General features: G+C 47.1%; 1 protein-coding gene across 1 annotated transcript in view; it reads right to left on the bottom strand.

The window, feature by feature from the left end:
- Nucleotides 1-29: 29 nt before the first annotated feature.
- LOC125444894 (E3 ubiquitin-protein ligase CBL-B-like) overlaps nt 30-15,506 on the bottom strand; it is a 53,156-nt gene continuing 37,679 nt past the window's right edge. Inside the window, 8 exon segments of the mRNA XM_048517648.1 lie at nt 30-329; nt 569-750; nt 1,205-1,384; nt 1,840-1,922; nt 10,340-10,441; nt 10,748-11,089; nt 12,567-12,661; nt 13,864-14,046. Coding sequence (XP_048373605.1) covers nt 30-329; nt 569-750; nt 1,205-1,384; nt 1,840-1,922; nt 10,340-10,441; nt 10,748-11,089; nt 12,567-12,661; nt 13,864-14,046 — 1,467 coding nt within the window.

Below are 15,506 nucleotides of genomic sequence, written 5' to 3'. Positions count from 1 at the left end.
GCCACGCCTGTCTGAGCGTCGCCCCGAGATCAGTCGCGCCCGCCTCCGCGCGGTCGCCGGGCTGGGGGTCCTCGGGGGCGCCTCGCGGGGCGCCCCCGTCCCCCCAAGGGCAGTCCCTCGGCCTCGCCCCCCCCGCCCGGGGGGGGGAGGAGGCCCGTCCCTCGTCGCGGACGGGGCGGCGGCCGGGAGCGCCGGCTCCGCGGCTGTCTGTGGACGCGCAGCGCTGCCCGCGCGGGCCCGTCGCGCCCCCCGCGCCGACGCCCCGGCCCTACCCGCGGCGAGGGGCCCTCCCTTTCGCTCCGCGACCTCAGATCAGACGAGGCGACCCGCTGAATTTAAGCATATTAGTCAGCGGAGGAAAAGAAACTAACCAGGATTCCCCCAGTAACGGCGAGTGAACAGGGAAGAGCCCAGCGCCGAATCCCCGCCCCGCGGTGGGGCGCGGGAAATGTGGCGTACGGAAGACCCACCCCCCGGCGACGCTCTCGTGGTGGGGGCTGTTAGTGACTGCGTTCATTTTATCATTTAGCAGCTTAAGTTCCTTAAATATATATTCAACAGTCGCCACCATGAGCGAGAGGAGGCCAGCAAATTCCTCCCGGTCTCTCACTTCTTTAGAATTGCAGGCTCCGTCAGAGACCATACCAATCAGTTTCTCGGACTTATCTGCGGTGTTGGAAGGGACTTTGGCTTCTTCTATTTCTGTTATATTTCTGGCTAAATAATCGGCTCCAGTCTCTGTCTCCTTATCTGCCAGAGCGTTAAAACGGTTAGCTATTGGTACGCGGCAAAAGTCCGCTATTTTTGGTTGTTTGGCAGACAGAGGAGAGTTTCCTTCCATCTCTCTTATCTCTCTAGTTCGTTTTTTACTCCCCATAGTAAATTATGTCTGGAGAGAGCTCTAAAAGACAGCTGGAGATATTACTTGCATAGTGAGGAGGTTGTATAGTTATGGAGTTTATTGTAAATGATCAAGATAAAAGAAAATTTAACAGGCCTTATCGGAGCAGTTTTCCAGGCAGCTGCTTCAGAGGTGGAGCCGGAACCGGAAACCGAACCCCCCTGGGAGCCCAGGTCTACTGCGCGCAAAAAACAGGAAACCCCCCCACGCCTCCGGCAGAGGCTGGGTCTGCCTGCAGGCACGCAAAGGCAAGGGGGGGGCAGGTCTGCCGGGGAGAAAGCTGGCGCCGGGGCCCAGGTGTACCGGCCGAGCGGGCCGCATCTCCGGTGCCAAGGTCTACCACGTGCACAAAAAAACCCCGGACAAAAAGTGGGTGAAGCCGGAGGTCGAGGCCAAGATGCCACCAGCCCCCGCCCCGGTGGAACGCTGGCGGCAGTGCTCCCTTCCAAAGCTGGCCGGTGCCCAGGTCACCACCTCCACGGCCTGCAAGGCAGAGTGAGGGAAAGGAGGCCGACCCCAGGTCTACCTTCTCCCCTCCGAGGCGGCTAGGTCCTCTGACCGGGCGGAAAATTAAAAATAGAGGCGCAGGCGGAGCCCAGCTCAACCGTCCCCCCCTCGGGGAAAGGGAGAGGCTGGCACCCCAAAGGGTGGCGGCGGGGCCCAGGTCTACTACACAACCTCCCCTCCCGGCAAAGGGTGAAAGAAGGCGGAGGCTGAGCCCAGGTCTACCTGCCCCTTGGCCTACCGAGGCGTGTGAGGGGAAAGGGAGAGGCCGGAACCGCAAAGCTAGCAGCGGAGCCCGGGTCTACCAATATCCCCGCCGAGGCGGAGGCTGAGCCCAGGTTTACCAGCCCCGCCCCCCCCGGTAGAGCTGGCGGCCAGTGCTCCCTCCTCCAAAAGTTGGCGGCGGAGCCCAGGTCTACCTGCCCTTGGCCTACCTAGACGCGTGAGGGGAAAGTGAGAGACTGGAACCCCAAAGCTGGCGGCAGAGCCCAGGTCTACCACACAAACCCTCCTCCCCCTGGCAAAAGGGGAAAAAAGGATTTCTGCCCAGTGCTCTGAATGTCAAAGTGAAGAAATTCAATGAAGCGCGGGTAAACGGCGGGAGTAACTATGACTCTCTTAGTTACTGGGGTAGAACAATAGTTTAGAATTGCCGCCTCCTCCTGGCCCCGCTGGAAACAGGAGTAATCTCCTGGCCAAGTGCGATTCTTGCTACCCTCTCAAAACAAAACAAGTGGCTAGACTGCGGCATGAATTTGGTGACCGAACGCCCTGGCATGATGATGATGATGATGATGATGACTGAGCATTACACAACGGCCTATATTCTCTGCAGAACCAATTGCCCCTACTATGAAATGTGGGGCTCCACTCTCTCCCTGCCATGGGGACGAAGTGACTGTTCGATGAACCGTAAAACATGGGGCCCTATACACACCCCATCATGGGCGTTACGAGATAACCCCGGACCGATGTTTCTCCAGAATCTGGCGAAAACAGTCAGATCAATAGGCATTCAAGCATTTTGCGAGTCCGCGGTTGAAACCTCAACTGATCATTTTTCAGACACGACCCGCGGAGCTGCTGATGCCACCAATGGACTGGACAAATCTGGATGTGACAATACAAATAAAGATCAATTTACAGAAAGCCTCCCTGGAAGCGAAAATAGATCCAGAGAGCAGGAATCACCCTCGCAGACAGTCAACACTGAGGGTTCACCAAATACTCAGGAAATACCAGCACAAAATCACAAAGAGAATAGGAACTACTTAGTGATGCTGCCTGAGGACTTCCCCTTGTGTCCAGTCTGTGGTGAGATAGTAGGAAAACCAACTGCACTGGCACTACATCTAAGGGGCTCCCATGGACATGTTGAATACACCTTTGCGTGCAAACAATGTGACTACAGAAACTCCAACGTTAGAAGCACCCTAATTCACATTGCAAAATGCAAAGGTCAAGCTACGGAAGAAGAGCCAAAAGAACATCCTTGCGAGCATTGCACTAAATCTTTCCATACAATAAAAGGACTTTCGCAGCATAAACGCCATCAACACCCAATGGTTCGTAACATGGAAAGAATAGCCAAGTTACCGTCCAATAGATCAAAAAGAGGACAACATAACTCCTGCTGGACAACACAAGAAATAGAACAGCTACAACATCTTGAAAAGAAGTTTGAGAAAAAAGCTCACATCAACAAACTTATAGCATCAACAATTAAAGGTAAAACTGCAAAACAAATAGCAGACAAAAGAGCAGCACTTAGAAAAATAGTACCCAAAGAAGATAAAGATACCTTCTCCATCATGACAAAACTGGGATCCAGTCAAAAACCAATAACCCAACTGGCCAAGAAATTTAGATTATGGATTCAGAAAACAGAAATTTCTTTTCCCTTGCTAGATCAGAATGGACTAATTATAAAAGCATGGATGGAAGGAAGCGATAATATCCCACACCTCATTGAAGAACTCACAATTGATATCTTGATTCAAATGCTTCCAAATCCAAAACATACTTCTCCACAAACCCAGAAACACAAAGAAACAATTTACATCCAAACAAAAACAATGGATGCAGAGAAGAGCTCGTAAAAGATACAGCTACAAAAAGATTCAAGAAATGTACAAAAAGAATCCCTCAAAACTAGCTAAGCTTATCCTTCATCAAGGATGTTTCAGAAAAACAGTGCCAAATACCAGCAGCTGAAATATTTGAAACATATAAACAAAAGTGGAACACTGAGGGACAATTTAATAGCCTTGGCCAATTTCAATCATTCACTAAAGTTGATAATGGCTGCTTTGAAACTCCCATTCTCATCAGAGGAAGTATGGATGCATCTTAATGCCATAAAAGAAGATACTGCGATTGGTCCGGATGGAATTTCCGTCAAAGATATCAAAAAATTTGATCCCGGTGGCACTAGATTAGCTGAACTATTCAACCTATGACTAATCACAGGTACTATCCCACATGCAGTTAATGAATGTAGATCTATTTTAATTCCAAAAACGCAAGATGAAAAAAACTTAGCGACATTAGTAACTGGCGACCACTAACAATCAGCTCTATAATTCTAAGACTGTTTTCTAAAATAATAACGAAGGGGTTACAATCTGCTTGTCCCGTTCAACCCAGGCAACGTGGCTTCATTGCGGCGTCAGGTTGTTCTGAAACCTAGAAGTCATCCAGACTCTCATAAGAGATGCCAAAAACAATAAGCATACATTAGGAGTGGTTTTCGTTGACATAGCAAAAGCCTTTGACACTGTCTCACACAAACATCTATTATGGGTATTGAAACAAAGAGGCTTAGATAAACACAAAGTCAAATTAATCACCAGCTCATTAACTGAAGCTACCACAAAATTCAGAAGTAAGGACAAATACACTGAGGAAATTATATTAAACACAGGAGTTAAACAAGGAGATCCGATGTCACCCATCCTGTTTAACATAGCGATGGACCCTCTCATTAGCAAACTTGAAAATATGAAAAAAGGTTACTCAATAGGAGACAGCAAAATATCAGCTATGGAATCGCCGAAGACGACTGGAAAAGAAGACTAGAAAGAATGGACCTGCTACAACCTATATTTTTCTCAGCTGGTCTTGCCATTTCTGGCAATATAGAGAAGCTTGCAAAAAATAGACAGATCCTGTAACAACTCATATGTGTTAGAGGGGTGTGTGTTCATGTGTTATACTAGTGCTAAGCATATCAGGTAGACAGCTTTTTCACCAGCCCCCGTTGGTGCACTAATAATAGCCAGTTGATGCTGTAAAGGAAGAAGTTCATTTCCACAGTTTCAGTTGCTTTATAGGGTTGCTCATGGAAGGCTCAAATGTGGCAGGTCCTACCTGAGAGTAAAGGCCATAAACTACCCACCCAGAGGAGCAACTAGTGTATCAAGGGGGTGGAACTCAGTGGGACTGTGGGTAGAGTCTATGTGTCCAGGGACAGAACTGAGTATTTAAAGAGTGGAACAAAAAATACTGATTAATCTATGATGGGGAGCTCTTCCTTTACATCTGCCTCTCTGTCCATTCCTCTGTCTGGCTGATAAGAGGGAAAGGAAAGCTCTGCTCGGATGCAAGAAATCACACAATATGCAGAACACGTAGACTCAGTCAGGGCAGATTTGTGATAGTGCCTATCAGCTTTATCAGTCTTGTGAGGATAGAATGGAGGTTAAAGATCATGTATCTCTTCCTGCCCTCTGCCCTTTGAAGGTTGGATGGGATAAAAAATAAAACACAACAAAAGGATTTTAAAAACACATGTAATAATCTTCATGAAACAACATTGGTTTACTTATCTTTGGATGAGAATTTTCAGATATTTTATGTTGCAGTAGTGGAAGTATCCTCAGTTCCTGAAGTAGCTGAAACATCAGGGAATGGTTTCTTTTCACACACATTCCTTTCAGTTATGTGTGTAGCCTTTGAAAAACTGTTGGTTTCTCCACAACAGTAGCTTCTTCCAGAACAGCTAGAATATTCTTTCTGTAACAAAACAGTATCTCCAGTTAAAGGAAACATTGAATATACATACACTAGGATTTTTTTAAACACAAATGCAAAAATCCAGAATTTTATAAACTGAGATCAAACTGGCTTTAGGCCAGCCTCTGAAAATCCAGAACTGAAGATCACAGATCTCTAAAATCAAATGTATTAACATGTGTGCCCCTTGCTTGCAGATACTTAAATCTGCAGATAGGGGGGCACAGTCACCCCAAACAGATGTTTCTATAGACCTGGGGGACCCATAGATCTGCAAAAAACCCTGACATTTAAAAGGGGGGGGGGTAAATTTCCCACCTGCCCCCAAATATAAATGGCTGTCAGTGGCAGCTCCTGGTGGCTATATATAACCAGGACCATAAGGGTACAAGAGCTGCTAAAGGGGGGGAGGTGTTTTTCCTGGTCAGTTTGCACTGTTATATCAAAGATTGGTGATCCTTCCTTTTTTTGCACAGGAAAAGAAATATGGGTTGTTTTTTTCATTCAGAAGGCTCCATTGCGGTTAGGTAGTAACCAGGATTCCAGTAGGTTGAGCTTCCATAATTAAACTGAGGCTGTTGTTCTGTCATCTTATGAGAATACAACAGTCACTAAAAAACACAAAACGGTAGGAAGACCAAACAGGAGATAGACTGAGGAAACCATGGCCCTCAGTTTGGAAGTTTTAAGCAAGGCTGTTAACAACATTAGAAAGAGCCTGCTGGATCAGACCAGAGTCCATCTAGTCCAGCACTCTGCTACTCACAGTGGCCCACCAGATGCCTTTGGGAGCTCACATGCAGGATGTGAAAGCAATGGCCTTCTGCTGCTACCGCTGCTCCCAAGCACCTGGTCTGCTAAGGCATTTGCAATCTCAGATCAAGGAGGATCAAGATTGGTAGCCATAGATCGACTTCTCCTCCATAAATCTGTCCAAGCCCCTTTTAAAGCTATCCAGGTGAGTGGCCATCACCACCTCCTGTGGCAGCATATTCCAAACACCAATCACACGTTGCGTGAAGAAGTGTTTCCTTTTTTTAGTCCTAATTCTTCCCCCCAGCATTTTCAATGTATGCCCCTGGTTCTAGTATTGTGAGAAAGAGAGAGAAATTTCTCTCTGTCAACATTTTCTATCCCATGCATAATTTTATAGACGTCAGTCATATCCCCCCTCAGACGTCATCTCTCCAAACTAAAGAGCCCCAAACGCTGCAGCCTCTCCTCCTAAGGAAGGTGCTCCAATCCCGCAATCATCCTCGTTGCCCTTCTCTGCACTTTTTCTATCTCTTCAATATCCTTTTTGAAATGTGGCGACCAGAACTGAACACAGTACTCCAAGTGCGGTCGCACCATGGCTTTATATAAGGGCATAACAATCTTTGCAGTTTTATTATCAATTCCTAATTATCCCCAGCATAGAGTTTGCCTTTTTCGCAGCTGCCATGCATTGAGTTGACATTCCCATGGAACTATCAACTAACACGCCCAAATCCCTTTCCTGGTCTGTGACTGATAGCACTGACCCCTGTAGTGTGTATGTGAAGCTTGGCTGTTTTGCCCCTATGTGCATCACTTTACATTTTGCTACATTGAACTGCATTTGCCATTTCTGAGCCCACTCACCTAATTTATAAAAGTCCACTTGGAGCTCTTCGCAATCCTTTGCGGTTCTCACCACCCTACATAAGTTGGTATCATCCGCAAACTTGGCCACCACGCTACCTACCCCTACTTCCAGATTATTTATGATTAGGTTAAAGAGCACCAGTCCCAAAACAGAGCATTGGGGGACACCCTACATCTCTCCATTGTGAGAACTTCCCATGTACACCCACTCTTTGCTTCCTGTTTCTCAACCAGTTTTTAATCCATAGGAGGCTTTCCCCTCTTATTCCTTCATTGCTGAGTTTTCTCAATAGTCTCTAATGAGGAACTTTGTCAAAAGCCTTTTGGAAATCCAAGTAGACAATGTCCACTGGTTCCCTCTTATACACATGCCTGTTTACACCCTCAAAGAACTCTAGTAAGTTTGTAAGGCAGGACTTGCCTCTGCAAAAACCATTCTGACTCTTCCTCAGCAGGTCTTGCTTTTCTACATGTGTTATAATTTTATCTTTAATGATATATTCTACCAGGAACAGATGTCAAACTGACTGGTCTGTAATTTCCTGAGTCCCCCCTAGATCCTTTCTTAAAGATTGGTGTGACATTGGCCATCTTCCAGTCTTCAGGGATGGAGGCTGATTTCAGGGATAAGTTGCATATTAAAGTGAGAAGATCAGCAACTGACAACGCTCTCAGTTCTGATGCCCTCCTCGCTGAAGTGATGGCGATCAGAAAAAGTAGCTTCATCCTGAGCCATCTTAAGGGAATGGTTTGGGCTGGCTCGAAGGGAGAGTGCGTGAGTGCCGAGAGGACTTCATGCAGTCTCCAAGACGGAAAATGGTGAATGTTGATGTACTCCTTTTAGAAATCTGACTATGTCAGGATGATGGGAGTCCAGGATCCCAAAGAAGCGAGACCACACAGCGGTGAGGGCAGTGATCTGGCATCGCAAGATGGCGCTGCAAAGACCAGAGTCAAAACCATTTTGTGGAAACTCGAGCACCGACTGAATTGATGGGGCTTCTGGTGATACTTATTTCCTCCTACACAACCTGACAAATACCTTCCAGGAGGAATGATAGATTCTGACGGTGGAGGATCATCACAATGCCAGGAGGATGGTGGTAACCTTTTCCAAGAAGCCTTTGCTTAACATCTGTTCCTGTTCAATAACCAGGTGACTAAACGGAACCATTCTGGCCTCGGATGACACAGGGGTCCTTGACAGAGAAGATCTGGGATGATCAGTAAGTGGAATAGTGGCTCCACCGCCAGTTCCTGGATGGCTAAAAACCACAGGTGACGTGGCCAGAAAGAAGCCACTAGAATGATCGCCGCTTCTTCTGAGATGACCTTCTGAAGAAGCGTCGGGATTATGGCAGTCAGTGGATAGGCATAGAGGAGCCCCTGGGGCGTGAGTGTCATGAGGGCATCCACTGTGAATGCTGAGGGATGAGCGTACCAGGTCATGAACATTGGGAGCTGTGAATTCACTGCTGAGGCAAAGAGGTCCAACTCCAGATTGCCGAACCTGTTGATTATTTGTTGGAATATGGAGGGGTTGAGCTTCCATTCCGCTTCTCGTACAGACCATCTGCTCAGTCAGTCTGCTGAGATGTTCAGGCATCCCCTGGTGTGCTCGGCTTGGATAGATAGGAGGTTCTCCTCTGCCCAGGTCAGGATGTTGACTGATTCTCTATGTAGCTGGGAAAACTTGGAGCCCCCCTGATTGTTTAGATACATCTTTGCTGATGTATTGTCCATGTGAATGGTGACTTAAGAGAGCGGGACCCTGACCTGGCAACCCACACTAGAACGAGTGGGAGAGAGCCGCGCACGGTGTGCATCTTGGACGGGAGTTGGCTCCCTCCATGACACTATGGAGCTGAGACGGACCTACACGATGGCAGCCGTGGACGACCCTGATGGGACCGAGAGGACGCCGAACCGAGAGGCGAACAGTCAACAACGAGTCTACAAAACACTGTGGCTCCACAACGAGGCGGTCACCAGAGAGCGGGACCAACTGAAAGCAGACTTCTTGACCCTGCAGAGCAGAGGCATTCCTCCCATTGGGCAAAGTGGGCAGTTGCCCAGGGCACCCTCTTGTGGTGGGCGCCAAAAATGCGGATTCGTTTGTGGGATTTTTTCTTGTATTTTCAGTGTTTTTTCTGTTTTTGGACTGCAGGGGGCGCAGTATTTAGGCTAGCAGCACCAAAATTTCAGGGAGTTTTCAGGAGACTCTCCTGATGATATCACCCAGGTTTGGTGAGGTTTGGTTTAGGGAATCCAAAATTATGGACTCCCAAAGGGAGTGCCCCATCCCCCATTGCTTCCAATGGGAGCTAATAGAAGATGGGGGCTACACCTTTGAGTTCCATGGCACTTTCAGACCCCCTGAACCGAACTTCATGAAACCTGGAGTTATTATCATCAATAAGGAGTTCATGAAGATACTCTGAAGAATTTTGGTGCTGCTATCTTAATGCACCCTGACGGCAAACAACACCCCTAAATTTCCCCAGATTCTTTTTTAAAATCCCACTCCTTCCTGCCAATGCTTGTTTTCTTTTTTATTCTTTCAATGCCTAATAAAGGTGGTGGTGGTGGTGGTGGTGGTGGTGGTGGTGGTGGTGGTGGTGGTGGTGGTGGTTGTTATTATTATTATTAAATCCACCCCCTTCAGCATGGATTTAAAGGGAGAATCTGAGGTCCCCAGTTTTAACATTGAAAGTGATGCTGTTTCAGGGTGGGGAAGAATCCATCCCAAAATAGCATCACTTTCAATGTTGTTTAAACTGGGGACCCCAGATTCTCCCTTTAAGGTGGATTTAAAAGGAGAATTTGGGCTCCCTAGTAGGAACACCATTGAAAATGATGCTGTTTGGGGTTGGATTCCAGCATCACTTGTTTAAACTAGGGAGCCCAGATTCTCCTTTTAAATCCACCTAAAAGGGAGAATCTGGGGTCCCCAGTTTAAATAACATTGAAAGTGATGCTGTTTCTCCCAATTGAGGGGACTAGATACAACACCATAAAATGTTTTCATAGCAGAAATAAAACATTTTGAAAGCATTTTGAAATTGTTTTCAAAAAAATATTTCTGCTGTGTGGCATGGCCCATTGCTGTGTTCAGATCTGTGAGTTGGGGCATGTTCTATAATATGATGGTGACTTTGAAATGACCTGGTGGAAAAAATCATTGTTTGGTCACGGTGGGGGAGGGTGGCTGCCCATGGGGGGCATCAAACTCAGCTTTTGCCCAGAGCTCCAGTTTGCCTAGTTACGCCACTGCTGCAGAGCCAGGTGGCCTACCTAATGGCAGAACGAAATGAGATGCGAGCGACCCCAGAGGCCCCCATTACAGAAGAGGGCCCAGCGACAGGAGACAACGAGTTGAGAACTGAGCTGCGCACCCTACAATGACAGATCAGCAACCTTGCCTGGAATCGCAGTGAGGTGAGAAAATCTCCAAGTATCAGAGCTTGGACGATGGATCTGAATGTTTCCATTCTGAACTTCGCAATCTTGGGCGCCAGGTCTACTGTCTGAAAAGGCAAAGCTAGTAGGGTTCACATCTGAGAGAGCAGGTCTACTGGGCAAGAGGACAGGTCTGCCATCGCAAAGGGCAGGTCTATCACCTAAGGTACCAGGTCTACCACGCTGGAGGGCAGGTCCACTCCCACTGTTCCCCCCCCCCCCCCAAGCCTGGAGTGATCTTGCCTGCTGGTGGAAATCTCGGAAGTCTCCGGTTCCTCTGGGGTGGCAGCATCGCGCTCCCTGGCCGGGGACTGATCTGCGGAGCGTTCCTGGGACAGCATTGGCTGGTGCTTGTGCTTCTTGCACCCCTGCTCCCTTTTCTGAGATTGGGCATCACCCGGCTGGGCTCCTGGGCTCCAGCGAGCATCTTGCTCGGTGAGAGCCTGACAGCTTTCCGAGTGGGTTTTCCTTGCCACGTCGCCCTGCTTGGAAGGAACCTGATGGTCTCCCGAGTGGGTTGCATTTTTCCTTGCAACTGCTGCCCTGATGCGCTCCGCTGCTGACTTGCTGAATTTTTCCTGCGAGCTAAGCAAAAGGGTGGGAATCTTCAGAGGGAGTAAAGCTCGCCTTGAAAAATTTCGTCCACCCCCACAAAGAGAGTGGATAGATCAGAAATAGAGAAGATCACGATTAGGGAAGAAAAAGTCAATAGAAACAAGAAGAAATGAAAGAATATAAGGACAAGAAGACAGGCGCCTGTAAGGATCATGCTCTCCCTGTAAGAGGCAGGAAAAATATTGTCGGAAGATGGCTGATGAGCCTCTAACAGGAAGTAGCAGAAAACTTGTTCCTGCCTCCCTGATGAAGGGATGAGGAATCACCCATCCAAAATGTCCTCCACCTCCCGGAGAAAAGCCTGCTAAAAAGCATCATGGAGATGTGATTTTGACAGGACTGAGCACTGTGTATAGTTTGACCCTGTGAAAAGAAAAATGACATGTACGTTCCCTGTTCCACTTCAATATATAAAGTCATACTATACTTTTTTCTCATTGGCTGCCATACATTTTTTAGTAGATGCTTTAAATTATTTTTCATTTACTTTGCTTATTATAGCTATCTGGATATGGTTGATCAGGGCCAGGTTATCCATTAAACATGTGGAACAGTTGGCCAGTGAAACAGTTAAGTAACTTTAGATTGGATTTAATGGTCTTATGGAGGCTCCCTTTTAGATGGTAATGTACGCTTCAGATATGAAGCATGGAGGCCCCTGAGAACCAGTTGGTGTAGTGGTTAAAAGTGGCACTCTCATCTGGAGAATGGGGTTTAATTCCCCACTCTTCCACATGAACAGCAAACTGTAATCTGGTGATTCAAGTTTGATTCCCCACTCCTCCACTTGAGCAGTAGACTCTAATCTGGTGATTTGGGTTTGATTCCCTTCTTCTACATGCTGGGTGGTCTTCAGCTAGTCACAGGTCTCTCAGAACTCTCCCAGCCCTACTTACCTCACAAGGTATCTATTGTGGGGAGGGGACGGGAAGGTGATTGTAAGCCTCTTTGAGACTCCTTAAAGGTAGATAAAAAGCAGGGTATAAAAACCAACTCTTCTTCTGCTGTTGTTGAGTCATGAGCTGAGCTCCAGGGCATCCTACTTCAATGATGTCTCCATATGGCACCACTCAATTTGACCTAGGCTTTAGGCTGCTAGCAGACGCTAATCTGGAGAACGGGGTTCAATTTTTCACTCCTCCACATGAAACCTGCTGGGTGACCTTGGGCCACTTCAAATTCTCACAGAACTCTCCCAGCCCTACTTACCTCACTATGTATCGATTGTAAGTATTACCCAATGCATGCTCCTCTATAAGCAAAAAAATGAAACTGAAGCAGAACATATTGACTTTCATTATTGATCCACATATTAAGATTAATGATTTTTCAAACACTGCAACATCTTTTCCGTAAAAAAAACTATTAAAAGGTTGAGGAATTAACTACAGCAAACTTAGTCCCTCATAATATATGGTATTATCAGTGTTCTTGATTTTAAACTTACTTCATATTAGGCAAGGCAGCACCAATTTCAGGAGGGGGTGAGAACCGAACTGGTACATCATATTCTCCATTTCCCAGATGGGCATTTGAAAATACCTGCAAGATACATATGACTTTAATTCTGCAGTATTATAACTGGCTCAGCTTCCAGGAATAAAGTGAAACTTCCAATATAAGGAATCCTCTAAGGAGGATAATCAAAGAAGTTTGCTCAGAAATCCTGGTTTGTCTCCTACTACTGCAAGCCTCAGCAACAGCAACTACAAGGGGTTTTTACAACCACAAGGCAGCTGTGTCCCTAAGCCCTGAGAGTTATGCTACTAAAGCAACAGATGCATAACTGGGGGTGGGGGGATTATGAGGCACATGAGCCCCAGGTGCTCTTTGAGGAGGGCACAGGAAGAGGACCAACATACCAATTGATCTAGCCTGGTCTCACAGCCTGGAAGTAAGTTAATCTTAATTTTAAAGCAACCAGAGACTGTGTGGTGATGGTGGTGGTATTAAGTGGCCCACACCCCCCCCCCCCCCCCGCTGCCACCACTGGGGAAAAAAGTGCTGCATGCATGAAAGTAAGTTTATCTTAATTTTACAGAATCCAGAAGCTCCCCCCCCCCTTTTTTTTTGGAGTAGAAGGGAAGAAAGTGGGCAATCTTCTCCCTAGACACTGAAACTCTCTCCCTTCTCCCCTTTCTTTCCCTCCCCCCCTTCATCCCCCCCCCCTCTTTCTCTCTGGATGGAGAATACATTATTGCATAGTATGTGAGTACTGTTTGAGAATAAGATCTTAGGGTATGGGTGGACAGCATGTTAAATATGAGCAGTAAGTCTGATGCAGCAACAAAAAAGGCTAATGCAATCTTGGGACGCATCAACCAGGTTTTCACAAGGGGCTGGGGAGGGACACTGTTTGACACCTTGCCCCAGGTGCCATTTTCTGTAGAAATGCTCCTGTAAACCAACTGGGATGAAGATAGGATTACAGAATTCAGAGCAACATTACAGTAACCAGAAGCCAATTCTATATACAAAACATTGTCATTATTAATGGTAAAAAGAAAAAAATAATGGCACTCCAGCTAGTGAAAAATTGTGTTCAATTTGGATGCATAATTAAACTTTTGTACCTTGTCACCTTCTAAAGGCATATCATGGCATCTGTGTTTTCTCAGAAATCTTGGGTCAAAACTCATTTGGCAGTGCCTTCCATTCATATTTGAGCTTGCTGTGAGTCCAGGTTTTGGTGAAGTTTCACCCCTTACTATTCGACATCCAACCACTTGATTTGTTCCCCACACCTCTCTGGGGCACCAGGTTTCAAGTGGCATAGGCTGGTCTCTGCAAGGCACACTTTCAGGGTGATGCATGAAACTGTTATATGGTGGAATGGGAGGGGGCCTTTCTCGTGGAGGATGATTGCGCACAGGTGGTGGTAGTGCAGGAAGAGGCTTGTTTTGTTTCCTCACCATGCACAGAGAACACTAGAAGGGTAAAACAAAGCAATACATCCTTAATAATATATGTCACAAGTAAGTACACAATAGCCATATGATTTCCCCCACCCCAACTAAACAGGTCTAAAGGGATTGGAAGTATTAAGGAAACTTATCTCCAGGCAGCGATGTCCATTCCTCCAAGTGGTGTTGCTGGAAACTGCCCACCTACAAGGTGGTGTTGAACATGGTTGAACACGGTGGAAACTGCCCACCTACAAGGTGGTGTTGAACACGGACCCGACATCAGGCTGTGGCGACAAGCCGCTCAGTTAACCTTTGCCGCAACCCAAGGATCAAAAAACACCAATCTCAAAAGGAGCTGTACGTTGGCCTTGCCCAACCAACATGAGAGATACGTAAGAGCTACCAATTCAAGAGCGGAATTGGCCAAAGAGCGGAATTAGCCCACCCGAAATTGAAACTGAAACCAGCCTGCAAGAAACAAGATGGAAGGGGCAGAAGTCACACAACATTGATGATGGGTTCAAACTGATCTACGATGGCACAATGAATCAGAGAAGCGTTGCTTTAGTTGTCAGCCCCGACTTGCATGATTGTGTGGCTGTAGTGAATCGCTACTCTGACCGCCTCATGTCTGCTGCCATTGATATCGGCACCTGCTGATTGCGAGTCTTCTCTGCCTATGCCCCACAGACAGGATGCACAACGGAGGAAAAAGAGCAGTTCTGGCAGGAGCTACATGATCTCTTTGCCTTGTGCCCTGCAGAAGATTTGCTCATAATCTGTGGAGACCTGAACGGCCATGTCGGTCGGGCCAAAGATGGGTACAACTGCCATGATGGCCTTGGATATGGTACACGTATCAATGATGGCCACCGAATCCTTGAATTTGCAGAAGACAACGACCTCGTAATTTGCATTTTTAAAGAAGCGCACAAGCCATTTGGTAACCTACACCAGCAGTAACTATCACAGCCAGATCGACTTTATGTTGACACAACAATGCGACTTCACTGCTAATGCTATCGACACAAACGTTATTCCAACTGACTGCTTGGCCCCACAACATCAGCTAGTATTCATGGACTACTATGGATTGCAATCTTACGATGGCCATGTAAGAGGACCAGCGGCCATCAAGCGGTGGAAACTACACCACCATGCAATGGCTATAGTCAACAGCATTATCATCCCCGAAGTAGATGCAACCTCAATCGATGCCACGTGGAATACACTTCACAACTCCGTAACCACTGCCACGAAGCTAACCCTTGGCACGAGGAAACTGGGCTGCCAGCGCCTCGATAAGCAAGCGTGGCTCTGGATTGAGGAGGTGCACCAGAAAGTGAGGGAAAAGAAGGTGGCCTTCAAGGCCTGGATTGTCAACAAGACTGGTGACAATTGGCAGCATTACACAGCCACCAACCAGGAAGCCAAAAGAGTGGTGGCCACAGCCCAGAAATCAAGCTTTTTTCATGCAAATC

This window comes from Sphaerodactylus townsendi, linkage group LG15 (assembly GCF_021028975.2).
Source record: "Sphaerodactylus townsendi isolate TG3544 linkage group LG15, MPM_Stown_v2.3, whole genome shotgun sequence".
Classification (NCBI taxonomy): Eukaryota; Metazoa; Chordata; class Lepidosauria; order Squamata; family Sphaerodactylidae; genus Sphaerodactylus; species Sphaerodactylus townsendi.
Note: the sequence above shows the minus strand (reverse complement) of the source record. Positions and strands in the feature narration are given on the sequence as shown.